The 26,237-nt window shown below is 35.9% G+C and overlaps 1 protein-coding gene across 8 annotated transcripts in view; it reads right to left on the reverse strand.

Moving 5' to 3' along the window:
* LOC145689749 (uncharacterized) overlaps positions 1 to 26,237 on the reverse strand; it is a 506,237-nt gene that overhangs the window by 83,145 nt on the left and 396,855 nt on the right. For all 8 annotated transcript variants that reach the window (XM_081763962.1, XM_081763950.1, XM_081763957.1 and 5 more), the window contains one exon: positions 25,435 to 25,581. In XM_081763962.1, coding sequence (XP_081620088.1) covers positions 25,435 to 25,581 — 147 coding nt within the window. The remainder of the gene's footprint in view (positions 1 to 25,434; positions 25,582 to 26,237) is intronic.

The following is a 26,237-nucleotide window of genomic DNA, read 5'->3' on the forward strand; positions in this document are numbered from 1 at the left end:
CGGCCCTTCAAACTTTTTTTCCTTCTATCGAAGCCAGTACTGCCTATTTGGGAAAAGTCTCAATGTAGAGTGGTAGTGGTAAAAACGATGCATATTCGCCGTTCTGTTGGAAGGGGGGCTGGTGGAATGTGCCGTAAAATTTTACGTTGCCCCCATAGGAAAAAATCTAGATTCGACACTACTAATATATATATATATATATATATATATAATTGAGAAACACTATGTTTGTGACTATAAATCTCCCGAACCGCCCCACTGATCTTAATCAAATTTGAAACATGGATGAGTTTTACGGCTGGGCTGGTTTTAGGCTATTCACTTTGATGGTACAACTTAGGGGGGGGGGTGTCAAAATAAATAAAATTTAATAATTCCTGAACCACTCGGCCAATCTTGATCAAATTTTCAACATAGATGAGGCTCAGGCCTGGGATCGTGTTATTTAAATTTGACGAAGTAACGTGGGGGCGGAGAAGGAGGAGATATATATATATATAAATCAATTTATATAAGACTGAAAGCCACTATTTTTGTAACTTAATAACTCTTGAACTATATCTTGAATATCCGACCGATCGCAATCAAATTTTCAAGATGTATGAGGTTTGGATCTGGAAACATTTTTGTAATTTTACTTTAACGGTACATCCTAGGGGGGAGGGGGGAACGTATAAATAGAAACTAATAAAACCTAATAACTTCTGAACCACCCAACCAATCTCGATCTAATTTTCAACAAATATGAGGGTCGGGCCTTGGGTGTTTTTGTTATCATTTCACTTTGACGAGCCAACTAAGGGGAGGGAGAGGGGGCAGAGATATGTAAAAAAAATAAAAAAAAATGCCTGTCTCTGTGACTTCATCACTCTTGAACCACCCGACCGATCTAAATCAAATTTTCAATATACATGAGTATAGGGGCAGGGATTACTTTAGGCTATTTAATTTGATGAAACAACGTAGGGGAGGGCGAGAGGGAGAGAAATTTAAAAATGATCAAAAATGACCGATATTAATGTTGAATCCATAGTTTTCGGGCCCGATGAGACAAACAGTAACACTTCTGATGCTGTTTCAATCCAAGTTCAGCCCTAATAGTTGGGAAGGTGGAGGGTACAATGGAGGAGAGGGGGATAAACGTTTAAAAATGATCGAAACTGAGTAATATTAGTGTCGAATCAATAGTTTTAGGAGTAGCTGAGATTAACAGTGACAATTCTGATTTCGTGTGCCGCAGCACGGGGGAGGGGGAGCTATATATAATAATAATAATCGAAAATAACCAATATTAGTGCCTAATCCATAGTTTTCGGGATCATTCTGATGAACTGTGACATCTTCGATCCGGTTTAAATGCAAAATCAGCTCCGCCACTTGCGGGAAGGGGAGAAAGTGATATATAAAATGATGGATAATGGCCACTATCAGTGTCAAATCTATAGTTTTCTGGGTCGCTTAGATGAGCAGTGGTACTTTCGATCATGTTTAAATTCAAATTCAACCCCACAACTTGGGGGAAAGGGAGGAAGAGATATTTAAAGATAATGGAAAATGACCGTTAATTAGTGCTGAATCCACATTTGTGGGGGGTCGCTGAGATGAACAGTGACACTTTCGTTGCCATGGCCCGCAACATAGGGGAGGAGGAAATATATATATAAATGACCGAAAATGACCATTATTGGTGTCGAATCCATGATTTTTGGGGTCGCCGAGTTGATCAATGATCTTTCCGATGCTGTTTAAATCGATGCCATTAAAAACGAAAACAGCATATTTCACGGGTACTAAACACATGAAATACGGAGTTGTGCTTTAAAATTTTCATTTTAACTTAGCAAAGCGGGTAATATATGCTAGTAATACTAATAAAGCTCAGGTACTGTCCTTTCTCTATTTCCAAACCACCTATTTTTTAAATCTCTTTGCTATAATATCTATTACTGGAGCTATCAGTATATTTTTGTTTTTCGTCTTTATACAACACCAAGGTTATAAAGGAAGGTCTTTTATATGTGGGTTCGGAACTTGAATCTGATAGGTCGTTCCCAACCATACTATCTCGCCTCCAGAAAAACTGGATTACAGGGCAGAGTCTAAAGCAAGAAATTTCTCTCTCTTTAGCTAAAAAAAACTTTAGTTCGCATACTAGTCATAGCACATGTTTAGAGGTTTTTCAACGAATCTGTATGAGACGAGACCTGCAAATGACACAATACTGAAAGTTGAGCTTACACCAGGAGTCGAATCTGGTATCATCCTAAAACAAAAAAATCCTAATGGCTGACTACTTTAACGCTCATAAATCATTCTAATGTAAAAAGTTTTGGTGAGCCCGGTCCCCTAGACTCCCCGTGGATACGAGCCTGTGTGACCCCCCACCCTCGAACACAATTTTCTGGAAGAAAGCCTCTATTCTTCCTTTTGTCTGTCTAGTTTACTGAAAACATGAAAAGCAAACTAGATCACAGAGCATAGAGTTGGAAATGATGGACATGTTGCATTGCAGACATATTTCGTACCGTTGATGATTTTAAGAGGTTTTCCAGGGACAAAATTCACCTCGGAGTTATATCTCCTATGGTGCTCAATATGAGTTGAGTTGATTTTGTCGTCCCTTTCAGCAGCGAGGCTATATAAGACGGGACCTACTGATTAATTGACAAACCCGAACTACATGAGCTCTCACCGGAATCGAACCCGGGTCTCTCACGCCAAAGGCACGTACGCTAACCACTTAGACACGAAGAAGCTCGGAGCTCATATTAGAAAAGAAGAAAGCACATTATGGGAATTTCAGTGCAGACAACTAAGTACGACGACTGTTAAAAGAATATTTTTCATCTTGAATATATTGTAATAATGGTCAATCTTATTCGATAATGTCATTTTTTAAAAAATAGCATTCTCTTTTCTGTAACTTACTACAGTATACAAGTTAAATTTCACACAGTGTGCAAAAGAGGGGAGGGATTACAACGTACGATGGGCTTCGTTCGCTTCCTATCCGATGGACAAAACCTTTCTTGTAAAATTCAGCGTTTCAAAGAACCTGTGTGGTTGCTGTTAGCTACACATAAATTGACAGAATTTTAGTACTGTCTGCCTGAAGCAAAGCCTTAATTTTAGTACTGAAGCTGCCTGAGGCAAAAAAGCAAGCACACCGCAGGCGTGGTGGCTTCTGTGCCTCGTAACATTGTGTTTAAAAAAACAGACACAAGGCCACTTGTCAGTTCTTGCAACTGATAAGGCTTTTTTTCTTTTATACAAATCATATTGTTGTTTGAAGCTTCTTTATTCCTTTCAAAAACAATATAACCAGATTCATTGGAACCCACAGCAATTGTAATAAAAGTTGAAAAAAAATATCTGTATCATTCAGATACTTTATTATTATTATTATTATTATTATTATTATTATTATTATTATTATTATTATTATTATTATTATTATTATCACATAATATTTTTCGTTAGTCCTCACAGCAATTAATACTTAGCAGCAGGGGTTAAAGTGCGTGGGAACGCGGGGGACCCTATCCCCACCTCCAAAAAACTGTGTACGGCGTCCTCCCACTTCCTAAGCAATTACAATGGGCAAAGATAGGCATGGGGGACGGCGTGACGTCATGCCGCTACCTACCGTACCCCTACCTTTTCAGATGATTCCATCCCATCTAGCTTAATCCCACCTCGCCTAACGATTTATCAGCCACTTATATCTTCAAAATAAGAATGTCTACCATTTTAGGCGAGATGTGAATTTCCATCTTACTTAATCCCATCTCGCCTAAAATGGCGGTAGGATGCAAGGAGGGAATTTCTGTACTGAAGAGGGAATTCCTCTAATAGAATTTTAACCAGATATTTCAATCAATATTGGCAATCTCTGTCAATTACAATATAAATATATAATAAGTACTATACAAGAAGAAAGCATAGGGGGAAGGCGATTTAGTGAATTTAGTTCACTTTTGGTTCATTTTGGGAATACTGGAAATTGATTGGCAAAGAGAAGCTAATCAGAAACAGGATAGAAATATAGAGGGTGTTTCAAAACAACACTTACAACGTTTGAGAGCTCATTCCTGACACCGTGATAAGACAACCTGGGTGCACAATGCTTCCTTTTGGCGCTATGACCAGCCAAAAACCAGTCGGAAAAATGCCCAAAACAGCCGTAACTCGAGAACAAAATGTCGGATCGAAGTCGGGGGAAAGGAAATGTATATTATTTTTAGCCATGGCTTCCATTAATGCACAACCCGATATGGTACAGAGGCAGCACAAAGGTCACCTCAAATAAATTGAAGAATTATGGGGATATTTTATGAAAGAGGGTTATAGCCCCACACAAGTTACTGGCACATGCAAGGAGCATTAGAATATTAATTCTGTGACATTTGTGAAAAATCTGACGCTCACTGGCATTTCTGGAACAAAATTTTGAATTTTTTAAAGGTACATCATCTAATGCTTCGTCCCCTGTGCCCCCCTAAGGCGGTGCGTTACCAAAATAGCATTCCATATTTCGAAAATGCATACTCTTTTGCTACAATGACGCCAAATTTCACACTAATTAACAAAAACACCTGCTTCTCGTATGTCCCTACTAAGGATATTTCTGGTGATTTTCTTACTTTTGAAAGGGGGCTGTAGCCCCATTATCAGTCACTCTTACATGTAAGGAGCATTGGAGCATTAATTATGTGACATTCGTGATTAATCTGACGTTTACTGGCACTCCGAAAATAAATTTTGGGATTTGGTAATACATCACCCACCAGCTTTTTACGGCCCTTGCCCCCCGAAGGGGGGCCTTCCCAAAATAAATTTTGAGACGGCTTTACTAGCTTTGTGAATGAGTGTTTTTGCATTTCGTAACAAATACAACTCATTTGCCCCAAAATCTTTACGAATAATTATTGGAGAAAACTGCTTCCAAAATTTAACATTGAACCTCCCATAAGGAAAATGAACTTCTGTGTTTACACTTCCAAAAGGGGGGCTAAACATTAATTTTCTTCTATTTCCTTTAGAAATTCGAAAAATTCAGATATTTCTCAATAAGAGTGCCAAATTTTATATTAATGGTGTGAAAACTTCATCTTCTCCCAGTGCTGTAGAAAATTACACGAATTGTATAACAGTCTGTATATATATATATATATATATATATATATATATATATAATTCAAAATCACGTTTTCAGTCAATAGAAAAAAAACATTTCATTTGTTTACCTTTGGAATACCAATATGTAATCTAAATGATCTAGACCCTCAAAAGTATTGTAATATTTATTTTGTATATTACTGTTACGCACACGCCTAAAATGCCATGATTGTTCTTTCATTTTAGTAGATATTTCTTTTAAAGTTATGTTTTTTAAGTAACATTCCGTATTTTGGAATGCAAAATATTGATGATAATGCTTCTACAATAACTTTGTTTTCCTTCTGTCGTATCTTCCTTTCTCACCTCGCAAAAGTCGATTTATGGTCAAAAATGGTTGGAAAATGAAAATAGGGATATTTCACCCTGTTTGACAAGTCTTGTTATAAAATACTGTACTTAGAAGGTAAATTCTATACCACCAGACATGTCAACTCTGACGCGAAATCGTAGCAGTTATAGTAGTATTAACTGTGGTCGTAGTAGTAATAATAGAAGTAGTAGTAATATTAGTAGTATTACAGTACTTTGCAGTCTTGAATAAAGAGTCAGTTTCCCAAACACACTACGATTAACATAGACTGACAGTAAGACCGTACGAACACGGCAAAGGCAGGGGTAGTGGAGGACATTTAAGGGAAAAAATGACAACATTAGTTCCCAATCCGTCCTTGAGTGCCCGGTTCCAACCCGGAAATACGTGCGCCCGGTTCGGCCCTATAGCATTTATGTCCGGGCCGAACAGGACACGCCCAGCCCGTGCAGGGCAGAGCCCTGCAAACCCAGGCCCGAAGACGGCCCGGCCCGGCCCGAATCTCGAGCCGGGCTCTAACCGGGCCGGGCACAAATCGGGCCGAGCCGGGCCGGCCCGACTCGGCCCGAACACTGTGAAAGACGGTTCGGAAACTAATGTTGGCAGCCTGTGTTAATCGTAATGTGTTTGGCATGGGCGGCGATTAGGGGGGCAAAGGGGGGCAGTTGCCCCCGCACTTTTTTTAAGTAACCAATTAATGTATATAGTTTCGTTTGGAAATGTAACGATTTTGTATGTGTTACTGATTAATAGGAAAAAATGCTGCCATATAATATTTGCTGTTGCGTGAATACGTATTGGTTGTCTTCCCGTGGAGTAAAGAAAGCTATAGTAATTGCGTTTTAATCGCCACAGAAAATAACCCCAAAAAATAACCTATTGGAAAACAATTTCAGCATACTTTCATTTCTTCTTACAAGGGCTCGATTCTTTAATTGCACAAAAATTGACAGTTCCTAAAATGTCTTTTCTTCTTTCTAAAGTAAGGAATATCGATTAAAAAGAGCGTGATAAGAAACAACTTCTACCTTTTCCATTGTTTTGTAGTGTAATATACGAGTGAAGTGTTGTGTTTAAGGATGTACGAGTGTATATACAATAAAATTTAGTAAATTGAACATAATTGTAGGTTTTAAGTTTATTTTGTATAACTGAAGTGTGGATTGTAAGTATTGTTGTGTTTTGATGTGTTCCAAGAAAGTAAAATCTGCACCTAATGGCAACGAACATATTTCAAGAAGTTGCAAAAGCAAATATTTCTTTAAATGTCGTAATATATGCTTGTAGTATTTACTGTCTTTCATTTTCTAAGAGTAATAACATACATTTAATATCATGTTTGGAATTAAATATTAAGTTTTTCATTAATCCTCAATTTCAATATAACTTTTGCAAAACAAGCATCATTATTCATTACTATGATTAATATTATCCTTTCTATTTATTTGTTTTGCAAATTTATTAAATAATCTGATCACACAATTTTCCAGACAGAATTTTAAGATGTTCATGAGCAAGGAATCAAATCTCTTCTTACACTTTCGTTGTTTAAGAGTACAAAGAGCTAGTATCTACTTGCATTGTTCTTCTCAATTTACTTAATCAACTATTATATACGATATACGGTATTTTAACTGAAAATATAGTATCCTATTAGTTATACAACCTTTCGTCAAACAAAATGTTAGAAACAACCAGGAAAACTAACATTTATATACAAATATTCAGATCATGTCTTGCCCCCTCACTTTTAACGTCCAACCGCCGCCACTGGTGTTTGGGAAATTAACTCTTTATTCAAGACTGTAAAGTACTGTACTTCTACTACTCTTATTACTACTACTACTGCTACTGCTATTATTATTATTATTATTATTATTATTATTATTATTATTATTATTATTATTATTATTATTATTATTATTATTATTATTATTATTATTATTATTATTATTACTTCTACTACTACAACTGCTACGAGCGTCAGAGTTGACATGTCTGGTGGTACATACTTTACAATCTAAGTACAGAAAAAATCGAAGAAATACTAGTTATTATGGCCAGTCTGCGTAGTCTGGCCAGTAGAATGCATTCACATCTGGTGCTAGAGGTCGTCGGATCGATCCCTCCTCGTGTTATGTGAGCTTTGTTGTGGACAAAAATCGTGAACGTGGGAGTTTTTGGATTAGACCGTTTTCGTCCACTGTCTTCATTCCACCAATTCATCCATCATCATTCATACGTCTTGAGCCGTAATTGCCTAAAGAACATATGAGAAAGTCAAGTCCTTGACCTACTAATTAGAATTTGTTCCGCTACATTAGACCACGGAGGCCGAAACCATGAACTGGCGTGTTCATAAGATTAGCGCAATTTGTAGTAATGTTCAATTAGCACGGCAGATTCCAAATCATATTACATGTTCCTGTATTCTTTATAATTCGATGCTACAATAATAATGACAAAAAACAATGATCAAATAAATCACCCAGACCTCAGGATCGATGAAGTGTTCCTGGAACGGTGCGTAAAAAGTAAATAACAGAGCTATATGACGGAATGCGAGGCAGTAATTCAAACAAAATCCACACATATCATTGTTGATCAAAAAATACCTCAAAAGTCCCCTGAATGAAAAATGTATAGATATCAGCTATCAAAAATGCCTCTTAACATCACATATAATAGAAGGGATAGTTGATATTAAGAAAGTGAAAATATAAGGTTTCCTAAGAAACCAATAGTGCAAAATGAACATCGCTTTACTGTATGTCCTTGTACGCATCGAATAGCACAGAAACAGATTCAACAGTTTGAGGCTTTAGAGCATTTCTCCGTTCCTGAGTACTAAAAGCTCTTTCAGTAGACGCACTAGAAGCAGGGATGACGAGATACTGACGCGTTAATTTACACAATTTTGGTAAAGTTTGTTCTTGTTGCTTCCCCCACTGCAGTATATCTAGTTCTCTTACACATGATGACATGTTGAGGTAGATGTCTACTTCATCATCAAATTCACCAGAGACTGAATGTATATGTTCCCAATCCATTAGTTTATTCTTCTTGGTAGGTGGTTCCAAGTTATGCCAACTAGCCTAAAGGAGACGATGGTGAAAAATAAATGAAATAGTGGAGTAAATAAAGTGGAAGGAAATAGGAAAACGCCGCGAACCCCCCACACGGTGTTTGTCCACCACAAAGTTCACTTGGCGAGAGCTCGGATCAAACCAGGGACCCCATACACCAGAGGTGAACGCTCAACCGCTGAGCCACCGTTCCAGGAACACCTAATCGACCCTGGCGATTTGGTGATTTATTTGATCATTATATTTTGTTATATTTGTAGCATCATACTATGAACAATACATGAACATGTAACCATTCGATATTTGCCTTGCTAATTGAACATTACTACAAATTGCACTGATCTTATGAGCACGCCAGTTTATGGTTTTGCCCTCCGTGGTCCAATGGTAGCGTACCAAATTCTACTTACTAGGTCAAGTACTTGACTTTACCATACGTTCTTTAGGTAACTACGGCTCAGGCTGAATGGATGATGATGGGATGAATTGGTGGAAAGAAAACAGTGGGAGGAAGCGGGACCACCCCAGAAACTCCCATGCACACGATGTTTGTCCACAACAAAGCTCACATAGCATGAGCAGGGATTGATCCGACGACCTCTAGCACCAGATGTGAGGGTTTTTTCGATTGAGCCACTATTCTCCCTCGTAGATCAAGCATCGGTTCACATTCTACGCAGACCGGCCATAATAACTAGCATTTCTCAATTTTATTCTGTACTTAGAAGGTAATTTCGGTACCATCAGACATGTCAACTCTGACGCGAAGTCGTAGCACTTGTAGTAGTATTAGCAGTGGTCGTACTAGTAATAGTAGAAGTAGTAATAGTAGTAGTAGAAGTAGTAATAGTAATAGTATTACCAGTACATCACAGTCTTGAATAAAGAGTCAGTTTGCCAAACACATTACGATTAACATAGGCTGACAGTAAGACCGTACAAACACGCCAAAAATAGAGGTAGTGGAGGACATTAAAAAAAACAAGTAGGCTGAAAACATTAGTTTCCGAACCGTCTTTCAGACTATCGGGCCGAGCCGGCCGAAATGTGCCCGGCCCGGTTAGGACCCGGTCCAATTTGATATACTTGAAACGGGTCGGGCCGGGCCGGGCACCGGGCCGAATCGGACGCGCCCGGCCCGTGCAGGGCTCTGGTGCAGGGCTCTGATTCATATTTACTGCAAACGCTGTTTTTGTTCCATTTTGACTTTTATTTTAGTACTCAGACGAGAAATGTGTTTTATGTCTTAATTTTCTGCATTCTTTCACATATGGAAAGATTCGTTTACGTATCTAAGTGTTTCATTACGTATGGAGAGCTAAATGACAAACAGGCATGTGCTGATATTAATACAAAGTTTCGAAATATTGAATTATTAAGTATTTCAATCAATGTTGCTTTTTTATACAATTAATAACAAGTCTTATTATATTTAAAAGAAGAAAAACACATCTGCAAAATTTCTCCCGATTGCAAAGGTTGACTTCGAGTTTCGAACCTGGTTTACTTTTTCCCGAAGATACCCGAAGCTGGACTTAGAAAATTTTTTCCTTAAAATAGCAATAAAGAATGCCCTCGACCTTTGAGACAACATGTACCTTTCGGGAGTCAACTTTCAAAAGTTTGGTGTGGGTTCTTTTGCCCCATAAAACTGTTTTTCTGCAGAAAATAAAAAAGCATTCCTTTTTTTTTGCGTATTTGTCCATACAAAAAGTTTCGTTGGAATTCTTCGTGGCCTTTACACACATATGACATACTGTTACCAGGATTTTTTATATTTCGTTATCAAAGGTTTGGAGGGGTCCGAGCCCCCTAACCGTTTTTCTCAGAAAAATACGAAACCCGTTTACCCTCAACTTAAACCTACAATATCTGTGCAATATTTGATTCAATTTGGTTCACTTCTTCGCGTCTTTCGGGCGTCAACTTTTAAAATTTTGGGTGGGTCTCTTGCCGCCTAAAACCGTTTTCCCGCAGATCATAAAAAACCCGTACTCCTTTATTTTTTGCGTATTGTCCATACAAAAGGTTGTGTTGCAATTCTTCATGTCCTTTACACACATCTGACGTACTAGCACTTTTCATATTTCGTGATCAAAGGTTTGGAGGGGTCGGCGCCCCACGCTTCCGTTTTCCCCAGGAAAATACGAAACTCCTATTCCCTCATTTTATGTCTACAATATCTGTGCACAATTTAATTCACTTCGCCTCACTTCTTCTTGCCTTTCGGGCATCAACTTTCAAAACTTTGGGTGGGTTATTTTTCCCCCTACAACTGTTTATCCGCAGAAAATAAAAAAAAAACGTATTCCTTTATTTTTTGCGTATTGTCCATACAGAAAGTTTCTTTGGAATTCTTGGTGGGCTTCACACACACCTGACAATCTGTTACTAGCACTCTTGATATTTCGTGATCAAAGGTTCAGAAGAGTCCGGGCCCCAACTAACCGTTTTTTTTTAGGTAAATACGAAACTCGCATTCCCTCGTTTTATGTCTACAATATTTGTGCAAAATTTCATTCACTTCCGTTTACTTTTTCTTACTTTTTGGCGTCAAATTTTAAAATTTTGGGATGGGGTCTTTTGCCCCATAAAACCGTTTTTCTGCAAAAATAAAAAACCCATATTCCTTTGTTTTCAGTGCATTGTCCATAGAAAAGTTTCGGTGCAATTCTTCATGTCCTATACACACATTTGACATACTGTTAGTAGCACTTTTGATTTTTCGTTATCAAACGCTTGGAGGGGTCGGCGCTCCACCCGACTGTTTTCTCTAGAAAAATACGAAACCCATAACCTCATTTTCTGTCTGCAATATCTGTGCAAATTTCATTTACTTCGGCTCATTTCTTCTTTTCTTTCGGGTGTCAACTTCAAAATTTTGGGTGAGAGATTTTGACCCCTAAAACAGTTTTCCGCAGAAAATAAGAAACCAGTATTCATTTATTTTTTTGGTTATTTTGCATACACAATGTTTCGTTGCAATTCTTCATGTTCTTTACACACATCTGACATACTGTTACTAGCGCTTTTGATATTTCGTGATCAAAGGTTTGGAGGGGTCGGTGCCTCACCCAACCTTTTTCTTCAGCAAAATACGAAACTCATATCCTCATTTTACGTCTGTAATATCTGTGCAGAATTTCATTTACCTCGGCTAATGTCTTTTTACCTTTCGGGCGTCAACTTTTAAAATTTTGGATGGGGTCTTTTGCCCCCTAAAACCGTTTCTCGCAGAACATTAGAAACTCATATTCCTTTATTTTTTGCGTATTGTCCATACAAAAAGTTATGTTGCAATTCTTCGTGTCCTTTACACATATCTATAATACTGCTACTAGTACTTTTGATATTTCGTGATCAAATTGTTTGAAGGAGTCCGTGCCTCACCCAACCCCTTTTTCCAGGAAAATACGAAACCCGTATTCCCTCGTTTTAAGCCTTCAATATCTGTGCAATATTTCACTCACTTCGGTTCACTTGTTCTGACCTTTCCAGCTTCAAATTTAAAATTTTGGGGTGGGTTGTTTTGCTCCATAAAACAGTCTTTCCACAGAAAATAATAAGCCCGTATTCCTTTATTTTTTGCGTATTGTCCACACAAAAAGATATGTTGCAATTCTTCATGTCCTTTACACACATCTCAGATACTGTTACTAGTACTTTTGATATTTGGTGATCAAAGGTTTGGAGGGGTTGCCGCACTACGGAACCGTTTTCCCGGAACCGTTTTCCGTTTACAATACGAAACCCGTATCCTCATTTTACGTCTGCAGTATCTGTGCACAATTTAATTCACTTCGGCTTACTTCTTCTTGCCTTTCGGGCTTCAACTTTCAAAAGTTTGGGTGGGGCTATAGCCTTTAAAACCGTTTTCCCGCAGAACATAAAAAACCCGTATTCCTTTATTTTTTTGCGTATTGTCGATACGAAATGTTTCTTTGGAATTCTTCATGTCCTTTACACACATCTGACATACTATTAATAGTACTTTCGATATTTCGTGATCAAAGGTTTGGAGGGGTCGGCACCCCACGCTTCCGTTTTCTCAATGAAAATACGAAACCCATACTCCCCCATTTTATGCCTACAATATCTGTGCACAATTTCGTTCACTTCGGCTCAATTCTTCTTACCTTTCGGGCATCAACTTTCAAAATGTTGGGGTGGGTTCTTTTGCCCACAAAATAATTTTTCCGCATAAAATAAGAAACAAGTATTCATTTTCTTTTGGCGTATTCTCCATACACAATGTTTCGTTGCAATTCTTCATGTCCTTTACAGACATCTGACATACTGTTACTAGCGCTTATGAATTTTGTGATCAAAAATTCGGAGGAGTCCGTGCCACACTTAACCGGTTTTTTTTTTTAGGTAAATGCGAAACCCGTATACCCTCATTTTATGTCCACAATATCTGCGCAAAATTTTATTCACTTCGGTTCACTTTTTCTTCCCTTTCGGTGCCAAATTTCAAAATTTTCGGGTGGGGCCTTTTGCCCCATAAAACCATTTTTCCGCAAAAATGAAAAACTCGTATTTTTTGTTTTCAGCACATTTCCCACACAAAAAGTTTCGTTGAAAGTCTTCATTTCCTTTACACACATCTCACATACTATTAATATTATTTTTGATTTTTTGTTATCAAACGTTTGGGAGGGTCGGCGCCCCACCTAACTGTTTTCTCTAAGAAAATATAAAACCCTTATCCTCATTTTACGTCTGCAGTACTTGTGCAAATTTCATTCACTTCGGCTCATTTCTTCTTGTCTTTCGGGTGTCAACTTTCAAAATTTTGGGTAGGAGCCTTTGACCCCTAAAACAGTTTTTCCGCAGGAAATAAGAAACTCGTATTGATTTACTTTATGGTTATTTTCCATACAAAATGTTTCGTTGCAATTCTTCATTTCCTTTACACACACCTCACTGTTACTAGTACTTTTGATATTTCGTGATCAAAACTTTGGAAGGGTTCGTGCCCATTCCAACAGTTTTTTCCAGGAAAATACGAAACCCGTATTCACTCATTTTACGTTTACAATATGTGTGCACAAGTTCATTCATTTCGATTCACTTGTCCTTGCTTTTCGTTCATCAACTTTCAAAATTTTGGGTGGGTGCTTTTCCCCGTAAAACCATTTTTACGCAGAAAATAAAAAAAACAGTATTCGTATGTTTTTCGCATATTATCCATACATTAAGTTTCGTTGCAATTCTTCATGTTCTTTAGACACATCTCACATACTGTTACTAGCACTTTTGATATTTCGTGATCAAATGTTTGGAGGGGTCCGTGCCTCACCGAACCTTTTTTTGCAGGAAAATACGAAACCCGTATTTCCTCATTTTAAACCTACGACATCTTTGCAATATTTCACTCACTTCGGTTCACTTCTTCTTATCTTTCTCACGTCAACTTTAAAATTTTGGGGTGGGTTCTTTTACCCTATAAAACTGTCTTTCCGCAGAAAATAAAAAAAACGTATTCCTTTATTTTCTGCGTATTGTCCATACAAAAAGTTTCGTTGTAATTCTTCATGTCCTTTACACCCATCTGACATTTGTTACTAGTACTTTTGATATTTCATGATCAAATGTTTGGAGGAGTCCGCGCCCTACCCAGCCGTTTTTTAAAGGAAAATAAGGAACCCGTATTCCCTCATTTTATGTTTATAATATCTGTGCAGAATTTCATTCAGTTCGGTTCACTTCTTCTTACCTTTCGGACGTCAAATTTCAAAATTTTTCGTGGGGGCTTTTGCCCCCTAAAACTGTTTTCCGCAGAACATTAAAACCTCGTATTTCTTATTTTTTACGTGTTGTCCATAGAAAAAGTTTCGTTACAATTCTTAATGTCCTTTACACACATCTGACATACTGTTACAAGCATTTTTGATATCTGGTGATCAAGGGTTTGGAGGGGTCCGTGCCCCACCCTACCGTTTTTTTTTCAGGAAAATATGAAGCCTGTATTCCCACATTTTACGTCTGCAATATCTGTGCACAATTTTATTCACTTCCGTTCAGTTATTCTTGCCTTTCGCGTGTCAATTTTCAAAATTTTGGGTGAGTCTTTTATATTAAACCTTTACTTTATGTAACTTTTTCTTTTTTAAAATTCTTTTTTTGGGGGGGAGAAGGAGAGAAATGTTTTTTCTGATATGTGTCTTTTGCCATTCATCTTTTTTGAACTGCTTAAGTAAGATCATTTTGTAACTTTTGATGTCATCCAACTCCGTCACGATAATAAAATTGTCATTCTTAACAATTTGTTTTATTTCCTTATTTTTCAGTTTGCCACACTGATATATTTTTAACAAAATTGAGATTTGGTCCAACGCCTTTCGAATTCGGAACCAACCCAACCGCCGAGCTTTTTGGGTTGCCTGCTATTGCAGGAAAACGAGAATTGCAGGTGGTAATGCACTTTTGGAGTCGTGTATACATTTTAGAATAAAGTTCCATAACAATTTAGAAAAAAAAATACGAAAACAAATACGAGTACCATTTATAGATTAATCATGTCATTACGTGGTAGATATACTGAACAGGTTTATCGCCAAATCAAATTCTAGTAGAAAATGGCCTATTTTATTATCCACAAAAATATATTCGAATCTAGTTTTAGCAGCTAGTAATATCTGCTCTTAGACTAAATTATTACACGTTGATACGATAGACAGGTATCCTTTTATTTACATGAATTCGCATGCACAGTGTATTCATAATGGAGAAGCAGCATGTCCTGTATTTGTATTTCCAGTTTTCATTCATATTCAGAAATGATAAATGAAACATGTTCTGGAAAAACAAACGCATTAGACATGACAATGAGACTCATAGCCGCTACGTCCCAGACTGTCATACGACGCCTCAACATATTGCGACGTACAATTTGAGACACTGCTTTAACTTTTAATATATATATATATATATATATATATATATATATATATAATCAAAAGCAGACACAAACAAAATGACATCAAGTGTACAATGTTCTGCATCCGAAAGAGAAAAAGATGAGGTCGTATTTAAAAAAATACTTCCCTGCAGGGTCGGCTGGCTGGCTGTTTGTCCTATAGCAAACTAAGCCATGAACAATTACACGGTCTCTAATAACGGGATTCCCGTGATTAAGTTCTTGTGTTCAGTCTTTCTGAGAGACTTGCCCCATCACGGCTCGTTGACTGATGTGGTGGTCTTCCAATGAATTTTTACCTTCATTAGAATATCACTCAAGACCTATCCTCTCTTGTCATAGAACAACTCTTCAACATTAAAATGGGCCATTTGGCAGCCGATATGCACAGTACAAAAGGGTTCATGAGGGCAATGTACTAACACATACACAGAATGACTTTTTTCTTTGTTGCCAAATATGTATGTACGAGAGATAAAAAAATTACCTTTTATACTATGCTGTCAAAATGAGCTTTCAGCCAATGATGAATAGTAGTACTTTTTTTTTATAGCACGACTGGGTTAAGATGGATAACATAATTACATAAGAATATATTTAAACGTCAAAAAATGACATAAATCGACCATAAGGATAAATATTGTCTTTAAAGTTAACGTTCTGCTTCCTACTATGTGATCAAATAGTATTACGACAACTAACTTTTGATTAGGTTATTGTTTGAGATGTTCAGGTTTATTTGACTTCTTAAGATGATCTCTCTCTCTCTCTCTCTTTTTTTTTAAATTAAAAGTAGTTTACAAAATAGGAAAAAGGAAGACTACACAAGCTATTAATTAAATATATTAGAATTACTACTAGGTCAGATATCCGATAAGAGATTAGATTAATAGGGAAAACAACATTAAAACGTATACAAATATCTGATTTCTAACTTCAAAAAACCCGTTGAAGTGAGCTATAGTTCACTTGGGGCTCAGAAGACCCAATCCCAAAATCGTTTCTACAGAATGAATTTTTTGAAAGTTTAGATTTAATTAAATCGATTTTAAAGAACTTTGATTTACCAAAATTCTTTTATATGTTTTATCTGTTTGTCCGTGTGTCTACCTGGAACACACAAAATCTCAAAAACTATTTTCAATTTTAGCCATCATCAATTTTGGCCAAGTATATAAAGGGTCAAAAGTTAAAACTTTACCATCCATCCAGTAATCCATCCAGTTGATCCCAAAACATGGACAATCAAAAATCGGCACCTCGTATATTTCTATGGAAGCAATTATATATATCATATCCTTGCTCGATAGACTACCCCAGTGCTGTCAAGATTAGCGGGTTAGTATAACGCTCAAGTTGCAAAGTTATAATCTGTCCATGGAATGGAACACTAAAATGAAACTAAAAACTTAAATATTTTCTATTGGCAGATATTAATTCATCTTATTAAAGTGTTTGAGTAGGTGATGAAGGTTGAGGGGAAATGCAAAAATTCAAACTTCAAATTTGACGTTATATACACTGTGACGAACCAAACTTCCTTACGTAGTGTATATACACCGTGCCATTGCTAGATTTTTTACAGCGTAAAACGGCAGATTCCCCCTATAAATGAAAAGTAACTTCGTTACTTCCGGTGTTAACGAAAGTGCAAAAATCCAAAAAAAATGTATTTTCTGTTTCTAAAAAATATAGTTACTAGGTAAGGAAAGCATAGTCCGATATATATGTTTCATATTTAACTTCAAGGAACTACGGCTCCCTTGCCTTCCTGATCTTTTGTCTTTCGGAAATTTAACCAAAAAGTACAATTCTCTCTTTCACTACAATGTTTATAAGTCAGTTGCAGAACATAACTATATTTCATATAAAGTGGACTTTTTTTTTCATCTAGCAAAAGGAAATGATGCCGGAAGTACCCTCATTCTTGATTCACCCACTTCATGATAGTGATCGTTTTGGGGCAAGATTTATGTTTTTTTCCCCCAGGATGAGTTTTCTTAAAGTCGATACCAATCCAAATCGCTTTCTCGCACTGACAACTATACTTTATAGAATCGCTCATTTCATAAAAACAAGAAATTGGTTTTTATTCCATTTTTCACACATCTTGTTCCATTTTCACGCAATTTGCCAGTTCTATGTACTCTGAACGTGATTATAATTAGCTTATAACCAGTACCGGAAATCGGATCTTGGTTACTTTTGCAATCTAAGATTATAACGATACCCATCCCCTGAATTCAAAACAGTGTTTTCCACGAGACGAGACGAGACAGGGAAAACCTTATTTCTCCTCTCATCTCGTAATTTCTTTTAGAAGTTTCGCCTTATCTCGATTTTTGAAAAGATTTTCTTGTCTTGTCTCGAATGTAAAATTTTTCAAGATGAGAATCGAAACGAAACGATAAGTTGATGGTCTCGTGGATAATACTAATTCAGAGTGTATACGGAATCTTCAATTTCTGATTTTACTTATATAGGCGCGTCCCGCAGTAACTAACTACTATACATAACTTTCCTCACTAGGCCTATATTTGAGTACATATTTCTGCAGTTTAACACTTTACAAGATTTTTTTTAAATCTCACTGTAGGCTGCTGTGCTGTGGATTTTTTTCCAGTAAGTAAACCATTAAAACAAAATATTCTCGGGCTAGGGATGCGCACGAGACAAGATTTGTGGCTGTATCGTCTCGAAAATGTGCTGTAAAAGTGATGTCTCGACTCGAAAAATGTATATTTCTTTATTGGAAGAGCCGTGTCTCGACTCGAATTTTGTCAGGAAAATCCTGTCTCGATTCGTCTCGTGCGCACCTTCATCTCGAGCAGTGGGAATTTAACCCATATTCATTTACAAAAAAGAAAAAAAAGTAAAATATGCTCGTCGGCCGTATATTAGACAGTATTTATGCTATTGATTATGTACACTAACTATCCGGAAAGGGTTAAAGAGAATATTACTTTTCTTTACAACAATTGGACAACATGTACGTGGATTTCCTCGTTTGTCTCTCACATTTTCATTGCACTAATCTATATACATATATTTATAGAAATGAAGTTGATGTTGCCTGGTTACATCATTATGGGAAAAAGGCTATACGATCCAGTCAGATTTTTATTACGTCAGTTTGATTACATTGCGTATTCTAAGGAGTGCAAAGAGGGTACATATTATATATATATATATATATATATATATATATATATATATATATATATATATATATATATATATATATATATATATATATATATATATATATATATAGGGTCTATATAAAATCTCAAGAGTCCCCCAATTTCGGTCGATGAAACTCGGCACATAAGTTCATTATTAAAGCCATTATGTTAGATACCATCCCGAAATTCGCCTGATGTGAGTGAGGAAAACCTCACTGAGGATGGCTAGCCTGGAAAAGCTCTTACACCTCTTCGGTCGAATGCCACTTACCTGGAGTTAGCCTAATCTCATTGCACTATAATAAATATAGGCATGTTGTGTACTAAAACATTACAAGTCTTGTAACTCATTTTTGTATATGGGGTCTAGATTAACTCTGAAAAATGGCTCGGAATTGAGTTATCTAATGATATTTAGCTGAAAATGTTGCTCTTTAAATCCAAGTGATATTATTTGGTATCTGGTGATATTGTTTTTTTATTTCGAAGCAAGGAGGAAAAATAATAAAACTCTGCAATTTTAAGGCATTAAATAGATCAAATGTATGTTCATTTCTCTATCTGTTATTGGGAGAAGAGGTTCAATTCTGTTTGGAAGTGTAACTAGAAAAGTTTGATGACATCACTGCATGGGATCATAGTATATATATAGTTTGCATACAAACAAAACCAATTGCAAGGGGAGCACGATGTCTTAGAGGTAGTGTTTCTAGCTCTGGTGCGTGGGGTCCCTGATTCGATTCCCGGCCAAATAAGTTTGTGGTTTGTGATAATCCCGTTTCCTTCCACATTCTTATTTTATCAATTCTTACATCATTTATTTGCCTTAATCATCATCTCCTTCAACCTAAAGGCATCATGGGACGTTAAACATTTTCTTCTATACTAATGTTTCAATCGAAGATCAAAATTTAAAGGTAGTTATTCAAAGGAAGGGTAGACTAGTCTGCCTTGTATCTCTCTCTCTCTCTTTTACTTTTATTAGTTTAACGTCGTACAATTATGCACCGAGGCTAAGGAAGATAATAAGATGGATGATAATGGTGGAATGAGAAAAGTGGGAGAAAACGGGAGAACCCTGAAAAAACACACGTACACGTTGCTTCTCACCACAAAATCCACTTGGTGGGAGCGTGGTGATAATGGAAAGCGGTTAACTATTTATTAAGGCAACATTAGACTAAATTTTAGTTAGAGGGCACGGTGGCTCAGTGGTAGAGCGTTCATCTCTGGTGCATGAGGTCCCTGGTTCGATCCCAGTTCGCGCCAAGTGAACTTTGTGGAAGTGTAGGTGGGTTTTCTCGGAGTTCTCCCGTTTCTTCCCACTTTATTCATTCCAGCATTGCATTCATTTCTCATCATCATCGTCCCCTTTAGTCTAGCTGACATAACCGTAGGGCGTAAAACTGAAGATTTCGATTCATTTGTTAGTTTGTGATCGGCCTTTAATGCTTTTTTTTTTTTTTTTTGACAGTTTTACTCTGGCTAAAGAAAATGGGCTTTGTTGTAATAATTCCACTCTATTTAAGAGAACAGTTTCATTTGCTTTTGGATGATCATTCTTTCTTTATTGTTATTTTGATAAATTATATGGTTTTCGACACTTGTCATGTGTGACTATGTTGACTCGTTTGAGACTAAATGCTTCTGTGCTTCGCCAAATTATCATGCAATAAATCCTTAGTTGAAAATTACTACCATTAGTCATATTATTGTAATTTTTTGGTTGACATAAAACAGTTAAAGATCTAACAATAAAAGGGTGTAATTATACAGTAGTTTTAGAAAGTATCCACAGATAACAATGGAAAATAAGGTAATTTTACTAGTCTTGCTGAATATTCTTTTTTTAAAAAAATCAATTTTCTCATAAATTAAACACTGTAATATTTTCAATGTAGCTTTTGACTTTCTTTATTTCTTATTCTGGAGTTTACGATTTGTTTTGTTGTTGAGAAACCCAATCAGAGCGTAACAGTGTTATCGTTTTGCAGTGACCACGCATTGCTGTGCCCTACTCTGGTATAACTGCTACCTTTGAATGCTTGCTAATGATTCTCAATCCATAACTGATGCTACAAGTCTTTCCCAAACTTTTTTTTGTTTTTTGTTTTTTTGTTCACGGCGACCTTAGTATGTCAGAATTTTTCCAGTCACCAAAATGACTTTTTTAAAAGTTAAGGAGCTAACCAATGTTATCTTCAGAAAGCAATAAATAAATAAATAAAAATAAAATAAAATAAAATAAAAGTTTTTTGAAGTGTTCTTTAAATGTTCATATTACCAAATGGCTTGGTTCTTAAATCATTTGCGTTAACCATCAGTTCAGTGAAAAAAATTGGAAATATTTTGGTGACATTCACTGCATTATGCATGGTTTAGCACGTTATCCTTTTCATTAGATATTTCAGACTCACATTAGGAACGAAAACTTTGTGTTGGGATCTGAACTCAAAATTAACTTAAATTACGACTGATTAGAAAGTTGATTTATTATTATTATTATTATTATTATTATTATTATTATTATTATTATTATTATTATTATTATTATTATTATTATTATTATTATTATTATTATCACCCCCTCTCATACACATACACGATATTGTTCACCACAAGAATACATGAGTTCAGGTAGTACCAGGTATCTTCCGTACAAGAAGTAAGTGCTCTATCGTTGAGACACTTGGTCTCGTTTGCAACGATGAGATAAAAGGCCTAGTGATAAATGTGTTTCATGAAACGTATGAAAATCCGAACTTTATTTCAGAATTTCAATTAATTCTATTTCAAGCGTAAAATGAAGATTTAAGTAAATTATTTCTAAAAGGAGGTCAACTTGAAGTCAACCGTTATTTATTTTGTTTCATTTCGCAAAGTCGTGTCCTGTACGGTAATTCAAATTGTGATCTGATTGGGAATTGATCCTAAGACCATGCACAGCAAAGCTGAAGGTACTTATCACCATGCTGTTTGGTTGCCATGACTCAAATTGGTGTATTGAAAATAAGATTCGGTTATATTCTATTGAGTTATATCCAATCTGTGCTTTTTTTCTTTAAATAAGATTACTTAATTAGGAAATGTGATGAACATGCTAACAATCAGGGGCGGATTCAGGACGGACTTCTGCGGGGGGAAGGGATGGGTTGTAATACTGCTACTTAGAGCTACTTTTAAGAGCTCCAAACTCTGCGATGGGTTTTATTTATATATAAAATAAGGAAGTTTCCCCTTCTGGAAGGAGGGGGCTAATTGCCCCGATCGCCGCAAAGGTACCTAATTTCTTTAGCTTTTATTGTTCTATTGTTCTATAGTCTCCTATGCTCGATTAAGTTCTAACCCCCCATTAGAGGAACAAAGCCTCGGATAAAATCCAAGTAATGCTTCGAAGCCAATTTTTAGCAAAGTATGTCCCGCTCCATATAGCCATGGTGCTACGAAGGATCATTTAACACCAGTTAATCCACTACATAATTGAAATCTAAATCTTTTTCACCGAGAATGAATTTAGGAGGAACACACTAAAACTGAACAGCCTTTAAAAAGAGCAATATGTTGTTTGGACAAAAATAGCTGCGTTTCAAAACGCTATGTCCACTTGAAACAGTTTTTGGCAATGTGGAAAAGACATCTATCGCCATGATAGAATTACATGCAAACTACAATTTTTCAGGTGGTAAAATATAGGAACAAGTATTTTTATGGTAAAGATGCAAACAAAAAATAATATCCAATTGAAATCCCAACTTGGAACTTTTGTTTATTTGTACCCTTTTGAATATACTGTAAATCACTATTTCAGAGATAATGATCATGAAATGAAGTTGAATTTTAATCGTTAATCGCGATTAGGTTAATTTCAGCAATCAATGGCATACCTCACTCAATTTTAAGATCTTTATATTTTTATATAATTGGAAATTACATACATTACTATAATCTATTAGAGTCGAGGAGCAGGATTGGTCAGCAGTATATATCAGTGTATCTCAATCTTTTCAAGTTTGGATTCCACGTCGAAGTACGTTAAAACTTCACGAGAATGAGAGATATAAAAAAAAATGATTATCTCACTCTAGAAACCAAATTCCTCTAATTAACCATATGATGAAATTTAAAATCAAACTTTCTTTATCCTAGGTACACACGAAACAAATGGGATTTTTAGATTTCCCTTTGGATTTATAATATTATTATTATTATTATTATTATTATTATTATTATTATTATTATTATTATTATTATTATTATTATTATTATTATTATACTTCAAAGTGCCGTAAATCTTATAGAACAGCTATGTCCGTCCGTCTGTCAGTCGAAAGATATGAGCAAAAACAGAGAGAGATGTCGAGAAGCTTTTTTTTTTCTGTAATCAATTCAGCTCAACGTCCTAAGAATAACTTCCATCTCCACTGTTACTCCACTTCCGCTTCTACGTTTATTGCCATAGAACAAAAACGGTAACATTGATTCAGAGTCTCAAGTGAACATGCCATCACCACCAGCAATATTCTACCGAAACCGAAAGTGGTTGAAATTTACTATTAGTTCCGATTTCAATATTGATTTTCATAGGGCAAAAATGGTAAAAGATATCGAGAAGCGTTTTTTGCAGTTAATTCAGTGTTTCAAGAATAGGTTCCTTGTCTTCCGTTCAACCTCTATTCAAACCAGAAGGGAAATTATTATTATTATTATTATTATTATTATTATTATTATTATTATTATTATTATTATTATTATTATTATTATTATTGTTAGGTTTTAATAGAACAGAAAAGCTAATAGATTGCCACAAGTTTTCCTTTTTTTTTTGCAATCGTCTCAGCATCTGCAACATTCCACCAAAACCGGAAATGGTTGAAATTTTCTATTACTTCCGGTTTCAATATTTATTTCAATAGAGCAAAAACTGTAAGAGATATCAGAAAGCCATTATTTTTTTGACAGATTCAGCGTCCTGAGAATGAGTTTTATTCCGATTTTTATCTATCTTTTAAACCAGAAGATGGTGAAAATCTACGATTTCCGGTTACGACATTGATCGCACAATGGATAAAGCGGAAATAGATATTGACAAATATTTTTTTCTGATATAAATTCAGTATCGCAAGAATATGTTTCACCTCTGATGTTATTCCTCTTTTGTAACCGGGTAGTGAGGGACATTAATTGCATTTCCGGTTTCAATAATAATCTCCATAGAGCAGAAAGAGCAAAAGATAGCGAATAATGGCTTTTAGATATGGATTCAGCTTCCGAAGAACAAATTCTTTCTTTGATCTTATTCGTTTATTGCAACAAGTAGTTATAGTTGTGCTACTTAAAATTTTTGTGTTGAATTCGCTTATGGTTTCACACTATGAAAATTATTATTATTATTATTATTATTATTATTATTATTATTATTATTATTATTATTATTATTATTATTATTATTATTATTATTATTATTTACATAATCCTGGTTCCTAGCAGCATACTTGATAGCTCCGACGTAGTCAAAAGGTCGGCATAGTTGGAAATAGGTAAGTACAATAATACATTGGCCCAATGTAGCTTAAAGTGTACGTTGGCCAACCAACAATTTGCCGTCATTTATCCAACATTAGGCTAATGGTCGGCGTGGTTGGAAATAAGTAACCACAAAAATACATTGGCCCAACATAGTTTAAAATGTATGTTGGCTAACTAATAATTTGCCGTCATTTATTTAACAGTTTGGACCTCTAACTCCGAATTGCATATTTGCTTCTTTCGTAGATGCTACGTTGGCAAATGCTCGGAAAGCTATCGATTACAAAGTAGGGTCAACAAATGCAATTTGTTACTCCTTCGTTTCCTACTTTTAGGATTGAGTGTCTGTTGTATCTTGTGCTCAATAAGGATTAACTCGTAAATTTCAAAGAATATCAAGACTTTCCGTGTATTTGTTCCTCACTTGAATCTATTGATGGAACATCATCTTGTATCATCCACACATGCCATGAAAATTGAAATAAATTATTTAATGCCTCGTCCGAAATTTCATAACATTTATCTGTTAACAATATCCTAAAAAATCTGAAGCACAATGTAAGACTTTCGTTTAATGCAAAAATTTTGCGACCCATCAAAAATATTTCCTCAGGACATACCAGTGGATCCGAGGTAGGTTGATAATGACTAAATGAACCTTGTAAGTTTGATTTCATTGTTACAGAATGAGTCTATCTAAAAGTAATTATCGTACAGATGAAATCTTAAAATTTGGCCAGTCACTTCCATAAAAGGATACAACTTTAGTGGTAATGCACATAGCTCTACAACCAGGTGTATGGACAAGTATTTTATATATTTTATTGCTTTGTCATGCATGGCCTTATCATGCGAATAGATATAGGTATTGTAGTGAATATGTATGTAACCAGTCAGACTGACATATGCTGGTACAAACAGACGAGGAAATTGTCTAACACTCCCACCCACATCAAAACACAGAGAGTGCGAGAATTCAGGTCACAAACTAGTGGCTGCAATAAAACCACTTTATTTGGGGCATTGTACTCGTGCTGTGCACTATGAAGACCATCCAGTAGGTATCCTGCTGATTGTAGTGTGTGATTACAGCTAGTTAAACTAGCTTTGTATAGACCTGTGACATTATAAAGTGAAAGTTACAATCGCAATTTAAAAAGATCATTAATTTTGACTCAAAAAAGGGAAGTAAAGATAAATTATGAACAAGAATGTCATTCTTACCAGTCGTGAATTATCTTGCCGTAGTTGTCTCATGGCGGCTTGGAGCTGTCGATTCTTGGCGCTAAGCTCAACGTTTCTTGCGAGGAACTGGCGGTTCTTCTGCTTCAAGGGGGCCTGAAGGCGATCTGTTTCCCTCAATTTCCTTAACTGAAAGTAAAATAAAAATAAAATAGTTATTTTAGAAGGGTTCGTTTCATACTTCTAGCACATTAAAAAAAAAACTCTTTACAATATTCATTAACAAAATTTCAGATGCTGTTGCAAGAACTATTTTAGTACATTGGAACCACTATTCACGAGAGGGACAAAAAATATTTCTATTAGATGAAGCTGCTTACGAATACCAGATTACACGTTTTTGAGACCCTTTTTTCTGGCCCCCTTTAATTGCATGCTAAAAGTTATTCCGTTACCTGATTTTACCAAAAAGTTTGTTATTCTTTAGCTGCAAGAAAACAGAAGAAAAAATTATTAAGTGTTACATTCTTTGCTAATTTTCTATCGAAATGAAATGAAATCTTTAAGTTTTGCGTCGCACGCTTATGCCGGCTACGCTAAAGAAGACGGTGATGATGAGAAATAAATGAAAATGGTGTAATGAAGAAATGGGAGGAAACGGGAGAACCCCGAGAAAACCCACGCACATGGTGTTTATCTACTACAAAGCTCACTTGGCGCGAGCAGGGATCGAACCACATACACCAGAGGTGAACGCTCTAGCACTGAGCCACTGCGGCCCCTAATTTTCTATCGAGTTTAGTGTAGTCCACGAGATGAGTTCTCGTCTTATCTGGATTCTCGTC

The sequence above is a fragment of the Thermobia domestica genome, chromosome 1 (assembly GCF_964235325.1).
Source record: "Thermobia domestica chromosome 1, izTheDome1.hap1.1, whole genome shotgun sequence".
Taxonomy (NCBI): Eukaryota; Metazoa; Arthropoda; class Insecta; order Zygentoma; family Lepismatidae; genus Thermobia; species Thermobia domestica.